Below are 15,479 nucleotides of genomic sequence, written 5' to 3'. Positions count from 1 at the left end.
AAAGTTTTACTAAAGGTATTACAGAAATGACTGCAAGTGTACATTGACTGAGAGCTTCTAGAGGTTCAATCTGAGTTCAGAAGAGGACATAGAACAAGAGATATCATTGCTGACATCAGATGGGTCTTGGCTGAAAGCAGAGAATATCAGAAAGATGTTTACCAGAAAGATGTGCTTTATTGACTACACAAAGACTTAAATTTTGTGAATCATGACAAGCTATGGACAGCCTTGTCATGTATGAGTTTTCTGGAACACTTAATTGTGCTCATGAGGAACCTGTACATAGACCAAGAGGCAGTTTGTTCAAACAGAAGAAAGGAATACCGAATGGTTTAAAATTAGGATAGGTATGTGCCAGGGTTGTATTCTTTCACCATACTTACTGATCCTGTATGCTGAGCAAATATTCCGAGAAAGCTGGGTTATATGAAGAAAAACGTGTCGTTAGGATTGGAGGAAGACTCATTAACAACCTGTGATTTGCAGATGATACAACTTTGCTTGCTGAAAGCAAAGAGGACTTGAAGTACTTTTTGATGAAGACCAAAGACCACAGCCTTCGATATGTGTTGCATTTCAATGTAAAGAAAGCAAAAATCCTCACCCCTGGAGCAATAAATAACACCCATATAAGTGGAGAAAAGATTGAACTTGTCAAAGACTTCATTTTGCTCATGGAAACAGTAGTCAAGAAATCAAATGACATACTATGTTAGGCAAAACTGCTGCACAAGACCTCTTTAAAGTGTTGCAGAGCAAAGGTTTGAGAACTAAGGTGCTCCTGACACAAGCCATGGTATTTTACATAACCTCATATGCATGCAAAAGTTGGACAGTGAATAAGGAATATTGTAGAATTGCTACATTTGCATTATGGTGTTGGAGCAGAATATTGAAACTGCCACGGACTGACAAAAGAACAAACTAATATGTGTTGGAAAAAATACAGTCAGAGTGCTTCTTGGAAGCCAGGATGGCCAGACTTTGTGTCTCATGCTTTGGACATATTTTCAGAAGGGACCAGTCACTGGAGAAGGATATCATGTTTGGTAAAGTGGAGGGTTGGAGGAAAAGAGGAAGACTCCTAAGGAGGTGGATTGGCACAGTGGTGGCAGCAATGGGGTTAGATGTAGCAGCGATTGTGAGGTTGGCCCAAGACCAGGCAGTGTTTCGTTCTGTTGTGCATAGGGTTGCCATGAGTTGGTACTGGCTGGATGGCACCTAATGAAAACAAAACAACAACAGGTGGTGGGTGTCATATGATAAGCACAAACTGCAAGGTTGGTGGCTTGAACCCACCAACCGATGTGTGGAAGAAAGATGAGACTTTCTGCTCCTGCAGAGATTTACAAGCCTAGGGAATTTTGTAAAGGGTCTCTATGAGTTGGAACCAACTTGGCTACACTTAAACAGCAGCATTAATATAATGCCATATAAATCAAAACCAAAAAGCCAAACCTATAGCAAGTGAGCCCATTCTGGACTGAAGGCTGATACTATATATAGGGTGGAGTAGAACTGTCTTAATGCCTTAAATCTTTATGGATATAGGCTGCCACATCCTTCTTCCTTGGAGAGGCTGGTGTGTTAGAATAACCGCCTTGCCTGTGGTAGTCAAATAACTAACCACTGTGCCAAAAAGGTTCCTTATTACATGTCATGTTATTATTGTTAAGTGCCATTAAGTCAGTTCTGATTAATGTAAAGTTTCTGACCTGTGTAAAGTTTCCAAGGAGCAGCTGGTGAGTTTAAACCATTGACCTTGCGGTTAGTAGTGTAGTGCTTATCCTACAGGATCACACCAGGACTCCATTTGTCATTGTTTTGCCATGTCTTTGAGTCCGTTCTGATTTATTGAGGCCCTGTGTTGGGTTTCCAAGGAGTGGCTGGTGTGAACCACTGAAATTAGTTGAATTTTACTTTGAACCACTGAAATTGCAGTTCAAATCGATCTTGAGGTCAAGTGTTTATCCTTTGGCTCTACACCAGGATGGAAATTCCTATACTAGTTTTTTCTTTAGATTTTTCAGTGTAGAAATTTCATACTTTTATACAAGTCAATTCATTTAGCTTTTCCAGTTTGTTCTGTTGCTTTCAATCTTAGCTCTCCAATTTGAGAACTTTGTTTTTCTTGCTTAGTTCTTCCAATTTAATTTTTAATATTTAACTTTAAAAATCATTTGAAGCTTATCTGGGTAATTAGGATGCTGTCCTTTTTTTTCTTTCTACTACCAATAATTCTATCACCTTTGTTTTATCATGATGAACTCAGCTTGTGCATAGGTCTAGCCAAATACCTAGTATCTCCAACTGTTTATATGAGGGATCTTCAAAATATTAATGTAGTAATGAAATGAAAAGACAGTGGAATTTTTCCATGAACTTTTGTTAAATCCCCTTATAGGATTCTTCTTGTTTTGATCTTACTAAGTGATTAAAAATTGGTTTTGTTTGTGAAATGAGACTCCAGTTAGAAAACTGGCCATAGAACAGATGGGTGTTTTGTTTTTTTTCATCTGGGGTGGGGTGGAGGGTGGGAGCTTTCCTAATAATTTTTGTTCTTTATTTATATAATGATGGGGGTTTGAAGGTTTGCAGATATACTTTTTTGCTTCTTTTTATAGGGAACAGTGTTTTATCACAGTGTTAATTTGCTAGTTGTCAAAGGTATATGATTTTAAATAGTGACATCGGAAACAGAAAGGGCAAAACCAAGAAAGGATTGCCAGTGTTTTTACTTTTCATTATGGACTTTAAAACAAAATGTTTATGTTTTCCATTTACTAGCACGTAAATTCATGTAAGTAAAGCTCCTGTAAACCAACCTTGATAATTAATACTTTTGGCTTTTTGGAAAACTCATCAAGTTATCTTTATTTTGCTGTGTGCTGATACAAATATCTTCATGGTTTTTATAAATCTTGAAATAGTTAAATGTTTTGTGATATGTGGCTTATGAGTGTGAATAATCTATTCTATTAAATTCTTATGAAATTTATTCTATTTCTGCATTGTAGTTTATGCCATTCATTCTGGGCAGGCATGTCATTTTAACTACTGCTTTTTTTCTTTGATACATTGCTTTACTATAATGGTACTACCACCCATCGTTGTAGAATATTTTTTAATATTCTTATTGATTTTTTTTTTCTCCATATGAGCTTTCAAATTATTTTTATTGAGTTTTAAGTAGGTAAGTCAATCCTGAGGGAATTTTGTTTGAGACTATAATAAATCTGTAGGTTAACTTGGGAAGTTGATTTTTTTTATACTATGTATTTTTCCTATCGTGGATTTTGGAATGTCTTCCAGTAATCTATTTAAGAAATAGAACCTTATACCAAAGGTTGAATGACAAATAGTAAACTGTATTCTAAAGTAATATGCATATTTTCCTGTGTTTTTTTAAATTTAACTTGGTATTTTATATGATTACTATTATGAAATTTCAGTTTTTAAAGATGGAAAAGTCTTCAGCAGTTTGGGTCCTGAGTCACTTCATGCAGTTTTAGACATTCCCTTGAAGCTAGAAAGTGTCTTTCTTCACTGATGATGTGTGATATGGGTGACTTTTTTGAAGTGATATTCAGAACACCTGAAGCGGGGGTGCAGCCAAAATTAAGCGTATATGTAATGCTGAGTATAACTTGGATAAACCATGACAAAAAAATGAATGAAGGATCTCTAAATACTTCCCATTCCTGAATAATTGTTATTAGTTCATTATTAACTATTTCATAATTATGTTAGTAGACTTTAGATACATTTTTATGTAATTTATTTTTGGGTAGCATTTCTTTTGTTGAAGTAATAATTTTTCTTCTTTCAGAGATCTATTCGATCTTTTGCCAATGATGACCGCCATGTTATGGTGAAACATTCAACAATTTACCCATCACCAGAGGAACTTGAAGCTGTTCAGAATATGGTGTCTACTGTTGAGTGTGCTCTTAAACATGTCTCAGATTGGCTGGATGAAACAAATAAAGGCATAAAAACAGAGGGTGAGACAGAAGTGAAGAAAGATGAGGCTGTAGAAAACTATTCCAAGTGAGTGTGACCTGACCTTTGTGATGCTTTGCTGTCAGGTTATGAGGGCCTGAATTAAGTGTAATATTGTGTTCTTTGGGTTGTCTCATAATATGCCTATAATAAGGAAATAAATGTTATATGGATTTCTTTTTGAGATAATATGAAAGGAAAGCAAGAAAAGAATAGTGAACAAAGCCAGAAAAGAAGATTGACTTCCTTAGATATCCTTTTGGGAATATACCAAGCCCTTTCAAATCTTTGTGTCTGAAGATGATATGTCACCTTTTCCTGTATTGTTTTGTTGTTGTTGTGTGTCGTCGAGTTGTTTCCAACCCATAGTGACCCTGTATAGGGTTTCCAGGGAACAGCTGGTTAGCTTGAACCACCGGCCTTGTGGTTCAAACTGACTTTGCAGCTCAGCGCATTAACTTACAGTGCCACAATCTCCTAAGTCTTAAATATTAGTGTTTTGATCGAGGTGTTTTAAATTTTTATTTTAGGAGAAAGAGTGTAGGAAAATGCTTTAATGGTTATTTTTTAAAAGAGAACATGTACTAAACTTGGAACAGGAATCAGGATGCTCAAATGTTTTGCCCATTATTGCTTCTGACTGTGCTTTTGGGCAACTCATTTAGCTTACTTGTTCTTGAAGTTTCTTTACAAAGGGAAGTCATCATTGAATGTTACCACTGAAGCTTAACATTTCCCAGATTTGTTTCATGTTGCCTATAATGTTCTTCTTCCTTTGCTGCTTTTGTTAAAGTTTTGTTCATTCTTTAAAGGTCAACTCAGAAGTCATTATCCCTCCATACCCCATTCATACTCTGAGCGCTTGTTTCGTCACCTCCATATTTGTCCTGTCCTTTCCGCTCCAGCCTATGCTGCTGCAGTTTTACTTAGTACAGTATTGCTTACTCCCTCTCACCCATCTGTCTCCCACAATTCTTCCCATATTCCCAGTGGGCCACCTCTACAGTGGTTTCATCATATCCTTGTGTATAGATGTTTGCAATATGGTAGTAATTTTCTAGAAAGTAAGTTTTATACTTTGTTATTTAACTAATTTATTTCTGATGCTTAGCACAAAGTTTGACACAGATACCATGCGCTTGAAAAATAATGTTTAGTTTTCAAGTTCTGGTCAGTTTTAAAACTCTAGTTTCTAAGATGGTTTTTGCATGAAAATATGTATTTGTAGTAAAATTTAATGAAGTGATTTATTCTTTGTAAGTAGCCAAGTCATTTTCAAACTGATTTAGATAAAATTGTATTAGAAAAGATTATGTTTGTGATATTAAGGAAATAGATATTAAAGCCAGCTAGATCTCCAATTTCTATCTATAACTTATTAGTGTTATGTTGTTAGACAACTACTTAAGCATATTATATTTTTCTTTTCTGTGTCCCCTACAAAATCATAACCTCTCTAAGAGCATGGACTGTGTCGACCTTCTTGATTCCCACCATTTAGCATGTTGTAGTAAGCACATTGAGTCAGTTTTGACTCGTAGTGACCCTGTGTAGGGTTTCAAAAAAAAGGGGTTGGTGGGTTATTCCAGGAGTGGGTGGTTGATTTGAACCACTCACCTTGAGGGTTAGCAGTCCAGTGCTTACCCTCCAGCTCCACATCAGGACTCTGCAGCTACTATGTATAGGGTTCCCAAGGAGCAGCTGCTAAGTTTGAACTGCTGACCTTGAGGTTCAAATTGACCTTGTGGTCCACTGCTTATCCTACATTGCCACACCAGGACTGTAGTGCCTGGCCTATAATAAATGCTTATTGTTTATTTGTGGAGTGAATAAAGTCCTAATGGAAAGAAATCAGACTCTTCAGCAATCATAGTATTCTAAAGGTTAAAGGAGCCTTGGTGGTGTACTTACTGTTAAGTGGTGTGCTGCTAAAAAAAAATGTTGGTGGTTCGAACTCAGCAGTGGCTATGTGAGAGAAAAGACCTGGTGAACTACTCCTGTAAAGGTTACTGCCGTCACTATTTACAGTAGCAAAAAGATGAAGACAGACTAAGTGCCCATCAACTGAAGAATGGATAAACAAACTGTGGTACATACACACAATGGAATATTGTGCTACCTTGAAGAATAACAAGGAAGCTGCAAGCCACCGAGTAACATGGATGAACCTTGAGGACATTATGTTGAGTGAAATAAGTCACAAAAGGAGCAATACTACATAGACCCCTACTGTAAAAGACTAAGTTAAAGAACCTATACTAAGGCGGCGGTGGTAATTGTTTGCTGGTTACAGGGATATGGGAAGTAGGGAGTTTGGGTGAGGGGACGGAAGGGAAGGTGGAGCACAGGGTAGTGAATAGACACAGGATAGTTTGGGGGCTAGGGAGGGGGGCAATACAATGGAAGAACAAGGCGGATGGGAAAACAATTAGGCAGGTTTGCATGGGCTAAGTGGGACAGAGGTAAATAATGATGTGTGCACAACCTTGGAACAACAGGGCTCTGGGATAACGGATTGAGACATGGTTGGAATGGGGAAATAATGTTAAGATGCTTGGTTGTGTTTTGAATCTTGGTTTCTCCCTGGCATACCATTATAAAATAGACACTTGAGCAGGACAGAAAGGAATAGCCAGAAATATCCCCATAGAAAGCTTGTAAGTCCGTCTCCTGCCTATAACTGATTTGAATACCAAAATGGCAAGACCTGGAGACTTTGGTCCCAGAGTCAGTGACATAGCCACAGAAGACTAGCTAGAGTGGAGAGTGAAGCGTCCAGCCGATAAGAAGAGAAGGACATATGCATAAGAATACCCACACTTGTAGATAATACCTACTTGACCTGGCTTCAATGACTGGATGATCACAGCTCAACTAGAAGAAGAAAGAAGAGGAACAAAAAAGAGTAATCTGATACAATTTGATGAACTTGACCTACACCTATGGATGCAGTAGCTCAAAAGAGGGAACAAATCTTTACAGCGAAGATCATTTCCACCCCCTCCATACACAGAGTAGACAGGGATGGGCAACTTGGACATTGGCTACCCAAAATGTGAAGTTACAAAGGCAAGAAGTGACTGACTTACAAGCATTCAAGAGGGAACCTAGATCCAGAGGGCATGGAAGAACGTAGAATCTCCACGGAGTAGTATCCAGTCTCTCTGGATGGGGTTGATGAAAGGAGATGGGGTAGGTCTCTTGTGGTACAATACAGAATAATAGGTATTAGGACTGACTTGAGGGTTGGAAATGTAAAGGTAGACGTTTTGTAACAGAAAGGGAGTGATTGACTTTGCAGTCCAGGAGCGGAAGTCCCCGGGACCATCAAGGGAGAAGAGTGGTGTGTGGGACCCTACCCAGAGAAACAGTGATGCCAGAGATGGAGGCAGAGACTGGGACTGGGGACTCTGGACCCAGAGAGGGAGAAGGGCTGTGTGCTGACAACCAGGGGGCAGGCTTGCAGGATATACCCTTTGGTTGGTTGATGATGCATAGAGGAGATTGTAACCATGGCAATGAAACAATATAGGATAGGATGAATGTCAAGCTAATGTTCTCCCATGTAAACTATCACATAATTCAAAATAAAACATTTTTAAAAAACTAGTTTCTTTTTTTTGAAAATAAAGTCAATTCTGACTCATAGTGGCACTATAGAGCAGAGTAGAACTGCTCCATATAGCTTCCAAGGGTGTAAATCTTTAGGGAAACAGACTACCACAATTTTTTTCTCATGGAGTTACCTGGTGGGTATGAACTGCCAATCTTTTGGTTCGCAGCTGAGCGCTTTAACTACTGTGCCACCGGCACTACTCCTGCAAAGATTTGTTGTTAAGTGTCATTGAATCAGTTCCGACTCTGTAAAGAGTGGCTGGTGGGTTTGTTCAATTTATCCTGCAGTGCCACACCAAGACTACTACAGTATTGGAAATCCATGGAGCAGTACTACTATGTCATACAGGTTTGCTGTTCATCAAAATCAAATTGGTGGCACATGACAGAGATGGTTTTGAAGGTTAAAGATAATAGTGATGATTAGTGAGATGAAGAAACTGAAGGGGAATGATACCTTTTACGCCAGTGTGGTGCTGTGGGTTAATGCGCCAGACTGCAAAGCCATTTGAACTGCAAGGTTGACGGTTCAAACTCACCAGCTGCTCCTTGGAAACCCTATACAGGGTTGCTATGGGTCGGAGTTGACTTGACGGCACTCAACAGCAACAACAATCTTAAAAGTTACAGGTTTCAGGAATGTTACCATGAATGGGATAAATGTATAACTTCGTTTGGAATATGACACTCATCGACTGTTCTGTATTGATAGATTTCAGCACATTACTAATGGGGAATAGAGGTTACAGGGGTTTTTCCTTCAGTTTCCAATTCTAAGTCAATGTGATAAAGTAGATAAAGAATAGTGGGAAAGTATTGATAAATTCTTTTTCATCAGTGAAATATAGTATAACATTTTCATCTTCAGACATATCACCAGTGTCTGTTTTCTGCTGAAGCAGATACTTCCTTGGTTTTGTTAATTTTGTTGAACAATTTTGTACATTATATCTACACAAATTCTTATCAGTTTTAAGGTCCTTGGCAGTAATTCAATCCTTTTCAAATATATATGATGGTTTGAGAATTAATAGGTAAATTTGGGGTCTGTGTCAGTTAATAATAGTATCCAGTAATCTGTCTGGCTCTATATACCTGAGTTCCATTGCAGGTTAACTATTCATGCACGTCATGCACTCTATTATTTAGATTTAGATTGTACCTTGGTGCAAGTTCATGCCTTTCTAATAAATCTTTTTTCTAATATTGTTTCTTCTCAAGGCTGGTAGGCTTTTGGAAGGCATTCCTTAGACTTTTGCTTAACTGGATGAGATCACTGTGCTTTAAGTGCCATACACTTAGGTTTGGATTTTTAAATAAGCTATATTTGTGGTTGTCTTGATTGTTGATGCAGAATCTTTCCATTTTTTGTAACAGTTTCATGTTGAGTACTTATGATTCTTCCCATATGGTAAGTAACTTTAGGAGTACAGATTGATTCTGTCCTGAATTTTTCTTCAGCAGGTAGGCACATCTTCAAAAAACAAAACTATGTTTAAGTAATGTATGGATCTTATGACGCATTACAAAGGGTACAACGATACAGAAGTTGTAAGTTCCCATGATTTGTAGGAGCCTCCAGGTGGCACAAATGGTTAAACACTTAGCTACTAACTGGAAGGTTGGTGGTTTGAATCCACCGAGAGCTGCCTCAGAGGAATGATCTTGTGATCTACAATGCTAAGTCAAAAGTTATTGTTATACACATTCATAATAAAGAAACCATTATTAAATAGATGTCAGAATGTGGAGCTATTGTTTGCAAACATATCCTGCATGTGGGGTTGAAGGCGATATTTCTATCTCGCAGCGGTTCAAACTCACCAGCCGCTTCTTGGAAACCGTATACAGGATCATTATGAGTCAAAATTGACTCAGTGGCACTTCACAACAACAACTATCTTTCCCCAAAGAGTTCCATGCCTTTTGATTTACATTACATCAAAATGGCAATTTTGGCATTGAGGAACTCAAATTTTGTTCCTTTTTAGTGTTCTTTGAGTTTGGGAAACAAAAAGAAGTCTGAAGAGGTAAGACCAGTGTGTGTATATAGTGTGTACGGGGTAAGGTTTCTTAACAAAATTCTCATAGGACAGCCCTTGCTACTCTCAAAAGAATGAGCAAGTGCATTGTCGTGATTGAAAAAAAACATTTTTGGCACAACTTTCCTGGCCTTTTCTCACCAATGCAGTTTTTTATTTTCTTACAACTGCTTTCTAATAAGCCCCCATGATTATATTGTTCAAGAAAATTAATCAAGATTATCCCTTTGTAGTCTCAGAAAACAGTTACCATAATCCTCTCAGCTGACTTCTCTGAACGTCACTGGACTAACACATCCCTTCGGAAGCCACTATCTTGTAAACTTTGTTTTTTGGAGGGGCACCCTATCGAGATTAAGACAAGTGTATTCCTGAAAGAACTTGTCTGCAGTCACCCACCGATCACAAGAGATACATTTAAACATGTTGTGTTTGGAGTAAACCTGTGCATGTATGAACTAAAATTCTAGTAGCAATACTTTTTACTGTCTGACAGATTTTTGAAAGATCACATCCATGGAAAACTCTATATTTCACAGTTGTGAAACTCATGAGGTAGCCATGAGTCAGAATTGACTAGATGACAGGTGGTTAATTGTTTAATTCTTGATTTTGAGTAATTGCCTATAATTGAGTCACTTGTTTTATAATACTTTTTTTTTTTTTCTGATGTACACAAAAACACTCAAGAATGTATAATCATTTAAACAACCAAAGGGCACATTCTGCAAACCTGCCTCCTGGCCACCAGCACACAGCCTTGCTCTTTCCTTGAGTCTGGAGTCCTCAACTGCTCTCTCTCCATGTCATCACCTCTGCCTCCATCTCTGGTGTCACTGCTTCTCTGAATAGGGTCCCACATGCCACTCATGCTCTTCTCCCATGATGGTCCTAGGGTCCTCTGTTCTGGAATGTAAGATTTACTACTCCCCACTTTATGTCACAAAACTTTTACCTTTGCAGCTGTGACGATTGCAATTGGTCATGATAACAATTACTCACTATTAAATCATAAGACTCTTTTCCCCATCTGCTTTTACCAGACCCGTCTAGACAGGATGAAAACTATTCAGTGGGTATTCTATTTTCCCCTGCATATTCTGAAACTAAATTCCCTCTTGAAAACTTGTAAGCCAGTCACTACATGCCTCTATAGCTGGCCCTCCCCCCCTTTGTAGGTAGCCAATGTCTAAGTTTCTATAAAAAGTTACAGCCTCGGAAATCCTATATAGGGTCGCTAGTGGTCAGAACCCACTCAATGGCATTTAACAACAACAACGTATAAGTTGCCCATCCCTATCAACCTTGTATACAGAGGGGATAGGTTTGATCCTTGATGTGAAGACTCTTTTGAGCTACTGTATCCATAAGTATAGGATCTCTGATTGCGTAGTGGTTACAAATCAGCTGCAAGCCTCAAGGTCAGCAGTTTGAAACTACCAACTGTTCTGTGGGAGAAAGGTTAGATTTTCTGCTTCTATAAAGATTTACAGCCATGGAAACCCTGTATAGAGTCGCTATGAGTTGGAACCGACTCCATGGCACACAGCCACCACATCCGTAAGTATAGGTCACGTTCCTTAAGTTACAGCAATTTTTAAAAATGTTTTATTGTGAATTACGTGATAATTTACATGGGAGAACATTAGCTTTACATCCATCCTATTGTATATAGTTTCATTGCTGTGGTTACAATCCCCTCCATGCATCATCAACCAAACAAAGGGTATACCCTGCAAACCTGCCCCCTGGTCATCAGCACACAGTCCCTCTCCCCCTCTTGGTCTAGAGTCCCCAACTGCTCCATCTCTCCTTGTCATCGTCTCTGCCTCCATCTCTGGTGTCACTGCTTCTCTGGGTAGGGTCTCGCACTCCGCTCTTCTCCCTTGATGGTTCCAGGGACTACAGCTCCTGAACTGCATAGTCAGTCACTCCCCTCCTTTTGCTACAAAATGTCTACCTTTATGTTTCCAACCCTTTCAGTCAGTCCTGATAACAATTATTCACCATCATACCACAGGAGACCTATCCCCATCTCCTTTTGTTAGCACCACCCAAACATACTGGATACTACTCAGTGGAGATGCTACCTTCCTCCACGCCCTCTGTATCTAGGCTTCTGCTTGAAAGCTTGTAAGCCAGTCACTTCTTGCCTTTGTAACTCCCCATTTTGGGTAGCCAGTGTCCAAGTTGCCTATCCCTGTCTACTCTGTGTATGGAGGGGAAAGGGGGTGGAGATGATCCTCGCTGTAAAGATTTGTTCCCTCTTTAGAGCTACTGCATCCATAGGTGTAGGTCAAGTTCATCAAATTGTATCAGATTACTCTTTTTTGTTCCTCTTCTTTCTTCTTCTGGTTGAGCTCTGATCATCCAGTCATTAAAGCCAGGTCAAGTGGGTATTATCTGCAAGTGGAGTGTTCTTATGCATATGTCCTCTCTTCTTATCAGCTGGATGCTTCACTCTCCATTCTAGTCCTCTGTGGCTATGTCACTGACTCTTGGTCCAGGAGTCCCCAGGTCTTGCCACACTGCTGGGCAACCATGTCTCCACCGGGTTCACAGGAATCTATTGAATGTTGTAGGGCTTAGCTCACAGCTTCATTGCTGTTTTTCCCTCACTTCTCCTTAACGGTGTTGAACGTGGTCACCTAGTTATAGCAATTTACACTTGTTTACTTTATCAAATTTCTTTATCTTCCTCTAGTCGAATTCTGATCATCAAGCCATCTAAGCTAGGTCAGATGGGTACTATCTGCAAGATTGGGCATTTTTTTGCATCTTCCCTCACTTCATATCAGCAGGACACTTCACTCTTAGCTCTAGCCCTCTGTGGCTTGGCCCTTGTCCATAGGCTCAGGAGTCCCTAGGTCTCACCACACTTTCGACCAACCAGCCTCTACTCTTTTCTCTCATCTCCAGGTCGACGTGAGTCTGTGGAACGTGGTCAGACTCAGTCCATATCTTCATTGCTGCTGTTCCCCGACTTCCACTCACCAGTATACCAATGTGGTCACCAGCATGCTTATATGCCTGCTGGTGAGTTCTCTTTGAGTTTCAGTTTTGGAGGGGATCTTGTACAGAAGGGACTTAACTGATTGCCTTGAATAACATCATTTCTTGGTCATATGCTGCCTCTTGAAATGGCTGAGTGTAGACCAGTGGTTTTTTTTTTTTTTGTATAGTAACTCTGTATATTCGTAATCTTCCATCTTCTTTTGATGATTCCTGTGTCATCTCAATATTTTGTGTGTAGATTCCTTCATTATCTCAAGTCAAGGCTTGAATTGTTTCCTCAGTTCTTCCAGCTTGAGAAATGCTGAGTGTATTCTTACGTTTTGTTTTTCTAACTCTCTAGGTCTTTGAACATTTCATTATAATAATACTTGACTTTTTCTTCTTGAGCTGCACTTTGAAATTTTCGTTCAGCTCTTTTAGTTCCCCTTTTTTTCTGTTCACTTTAGCTTCTCTATGCTTAAGAGCGAATTTCAGAGTTTTAAATGACACTTACTGTGATTTTTTCTTTTCCCGTCTTTCAAATGATCTTTCGCTTTCTTCCTGTATGATGAACTTAATGCCATCCCACAACTCTTCTGGTCTTTGGTCATTAGTGTTTAATGCATCAAATCTGTTCGTAAGATGGTCTCTAAATTCAGTTGGGATAGACTTAAGGTGGTAGTGTTACTCTCATGGATTTAATTTTCTTCAGCTATAACCTGAACTTGCCATGAACTGTTGATGGTCTGTTCCACAATCATCCCCTGACTTTGTTTTGTCTAATGATAATGTTTTTCTGTGTCATTTCATCCCACAGAGTTAGTTAGTTTGTTTCCTGTGTTCCATCTGTGAGGGTCATGTGTATGTTGTTGAAAACAAAAGGAACTTGAGGTGAATAAGTCATTGGTCTTGTAAAATTCTATAATGAATTTTACATTTGTCATTAAGGCCATAGTTTTCAACTGTTGATTCCTCTTCTTTAGTTTCCAACTTTTTCATTCCAATCATTAGTAATTATCAATGCATCTTGATTGCTAGTTTGATGCATTTCAGTCTGAAGAAGTGGATAGATTTCTTCAGGTTCATCCTTTTTGGCTTAGTGATTTGGCTTAGTGATTAATATCAGTTAATAATAGTGGTATTAACTGATATTCCTTGTAGGCATATGAATATTATTCTATCATAGGTAGCATTGTACTTTACGATTGATCTTTAAGTTTTCTTGTTGAGGATGAATCCAAAGCCATTACTCTTCAATTTGTTCAATTTCAAAACCATATAATTGCAAATTCAAAATGGCAAGTACCAGTTCATTTCAGCTCACTAATGCTTAGGTTTTTGGTCTTTATATGGTCTGTTTCATTGTTTGACAACTTTCAGTTTTCCTAGATTCATACTTTGTACATTCTGTGTTCCAACTGCTAGTGGATATTTGCAGCTGTTTCTTCTCATTTTGAGTTCTATTTAGTCAGCACATGAAGGTCCAGAAATCTTTCTTCCATCCACATCATTAAGATCAAATCTACTTTGAGGAGGTGAATCCTGTCACTGATAATGCTGTATTTCAGGATAAATCTTAAAATGTTTTTTTGTTTTGTTTTGTTTTCTTAAGATGACTGGGAAACTGTTCTTCAATTTCTTATACCTAGCATAGTACACTGTATGATTATCTGTTCCCAAATGGCCAGTACCAGTCCATGTCTGCTAACTATTGCCTAGTGTATCCTTCTTAAAGCATTCTATTTCATTTTTAACAACTTTAAATTTTTGTGGATTTGTATTTTATACAATCCATTTTGTGATTATTTATGTTGTTTGCAGCTATTTCTTCTCATTTTGAGTCTTATTTCGAGAAGTGAGGAAAGAAACTCAAAGAAGTCCATTTGTACTTTGCCCATAGTTACACAGTAAGTGACAGAGTTAGGATATGAACAAGGAAAAATCCTAAAAAAATTGCCATAAAGTCCACGCCAACTCACAGCTATCCTATTGGGTAGAGTAGCACTATTGCTTAGGGTTTTCCAAGACTCTGAATCTTTATAGAATAGATAACACCATCTTTCTTTTGTGAATCAGCCAGTGGGTTTTAATCTTCGACCTTACAGTTAGCAGCCTAATGCTTAGCTAACTATACCACCAGGGCTCCTTTCCTCCCAGTGTATTATGTGTCTTAAGGAGCCAAGGTGACAATGGTTAAGTGCTTGGCTGCTGACTGCATGGTCAGTTGTTTGAACCTAACCTTACCACCCAACTGTTTCCATGGAAGAAAAGACCAGGCAATCTATTCTTGTGAAGATTACAACCTGGGAAACCTTGTTTGACAATTCTCCTTTATCATATGGTCACTATTAGTGGAATTGACATGGCGGCACACAACAGTAGCAACAACAACAACATACTTTGTGTCTTAAGTGTCCACTGGGAAACCAAGGGAAATGATATTTAAGGAGTGATACTTGAGTAGTGCCTTTGGGAAAGATATTTTGATTGCTGTAACAACAACAATGCAGTAGAAATTAACTTAATGGCACCTAACAACAACTGCAAATTGTATTTGGACAAATGAAAACATGATTGGATAAGGATACAGAAAAAAGAATCAAAGGTGACTGACTCCATTCTTAATAAGAAATAATTCCCTACACTGGGGCCACTTTTTTTCAAATGTGTTTTTTTTTTTTTTTTTTCTTCTATCTTTACATCACTTTATAGTTTTCTGTAAATGTTACTGCCGCCATCTCAGGCTGGGTGTGAGTCCATTGACTTTTCAAGATTGTCATTTTTCAGAAGCCCCCAGCCAGGGGTGAACTAGATTCCCCAACC

General features: G+C 38.5%; 1 protein-coding gene across 1 annotated transcript in view; it reads left to right on the top strand.

Annotated features, from left to right (window-relative positions):
• The window catches only part of STRBP (spermatid perinuclear RNA binding protein), an 88,516-nt gene that overhangs the window by 8,747 nt on the left and 64,290 nt on the right, over positions 1 to 15,479 (top strand). The window contains exon 2 of the mRNA XM_006834743.1: positions 3,833 to 4,053. Within this exon, the coding sequence (XP_006834806.1) occupies positions 3,833 to 4,053 (221 nt within the window). The remainder of the gene's footprint in view (positions 1 to 3,832; positions 4,054 to 15,479) is intronic.

This window comes from Chrysochloris asiatica, unplaced genomic scaffold (assembly GCF_000296735.1).
Source record: "Chrysochloris asiatica unplaced genomic scaffold, ChrAsi1.0 scaffold00014, whole genome shotgun sequence".
NCBI classification, from domain to species: Eukaryota; Metazoa; Chordata; class Mammalia; order Afrosoricida; family Chrysochloridae; genus Chrysochloris; species Chrysochloris asiatica.
This window is presented reverse-complemented; position numbering and strand designations above follow the sequence as displayed.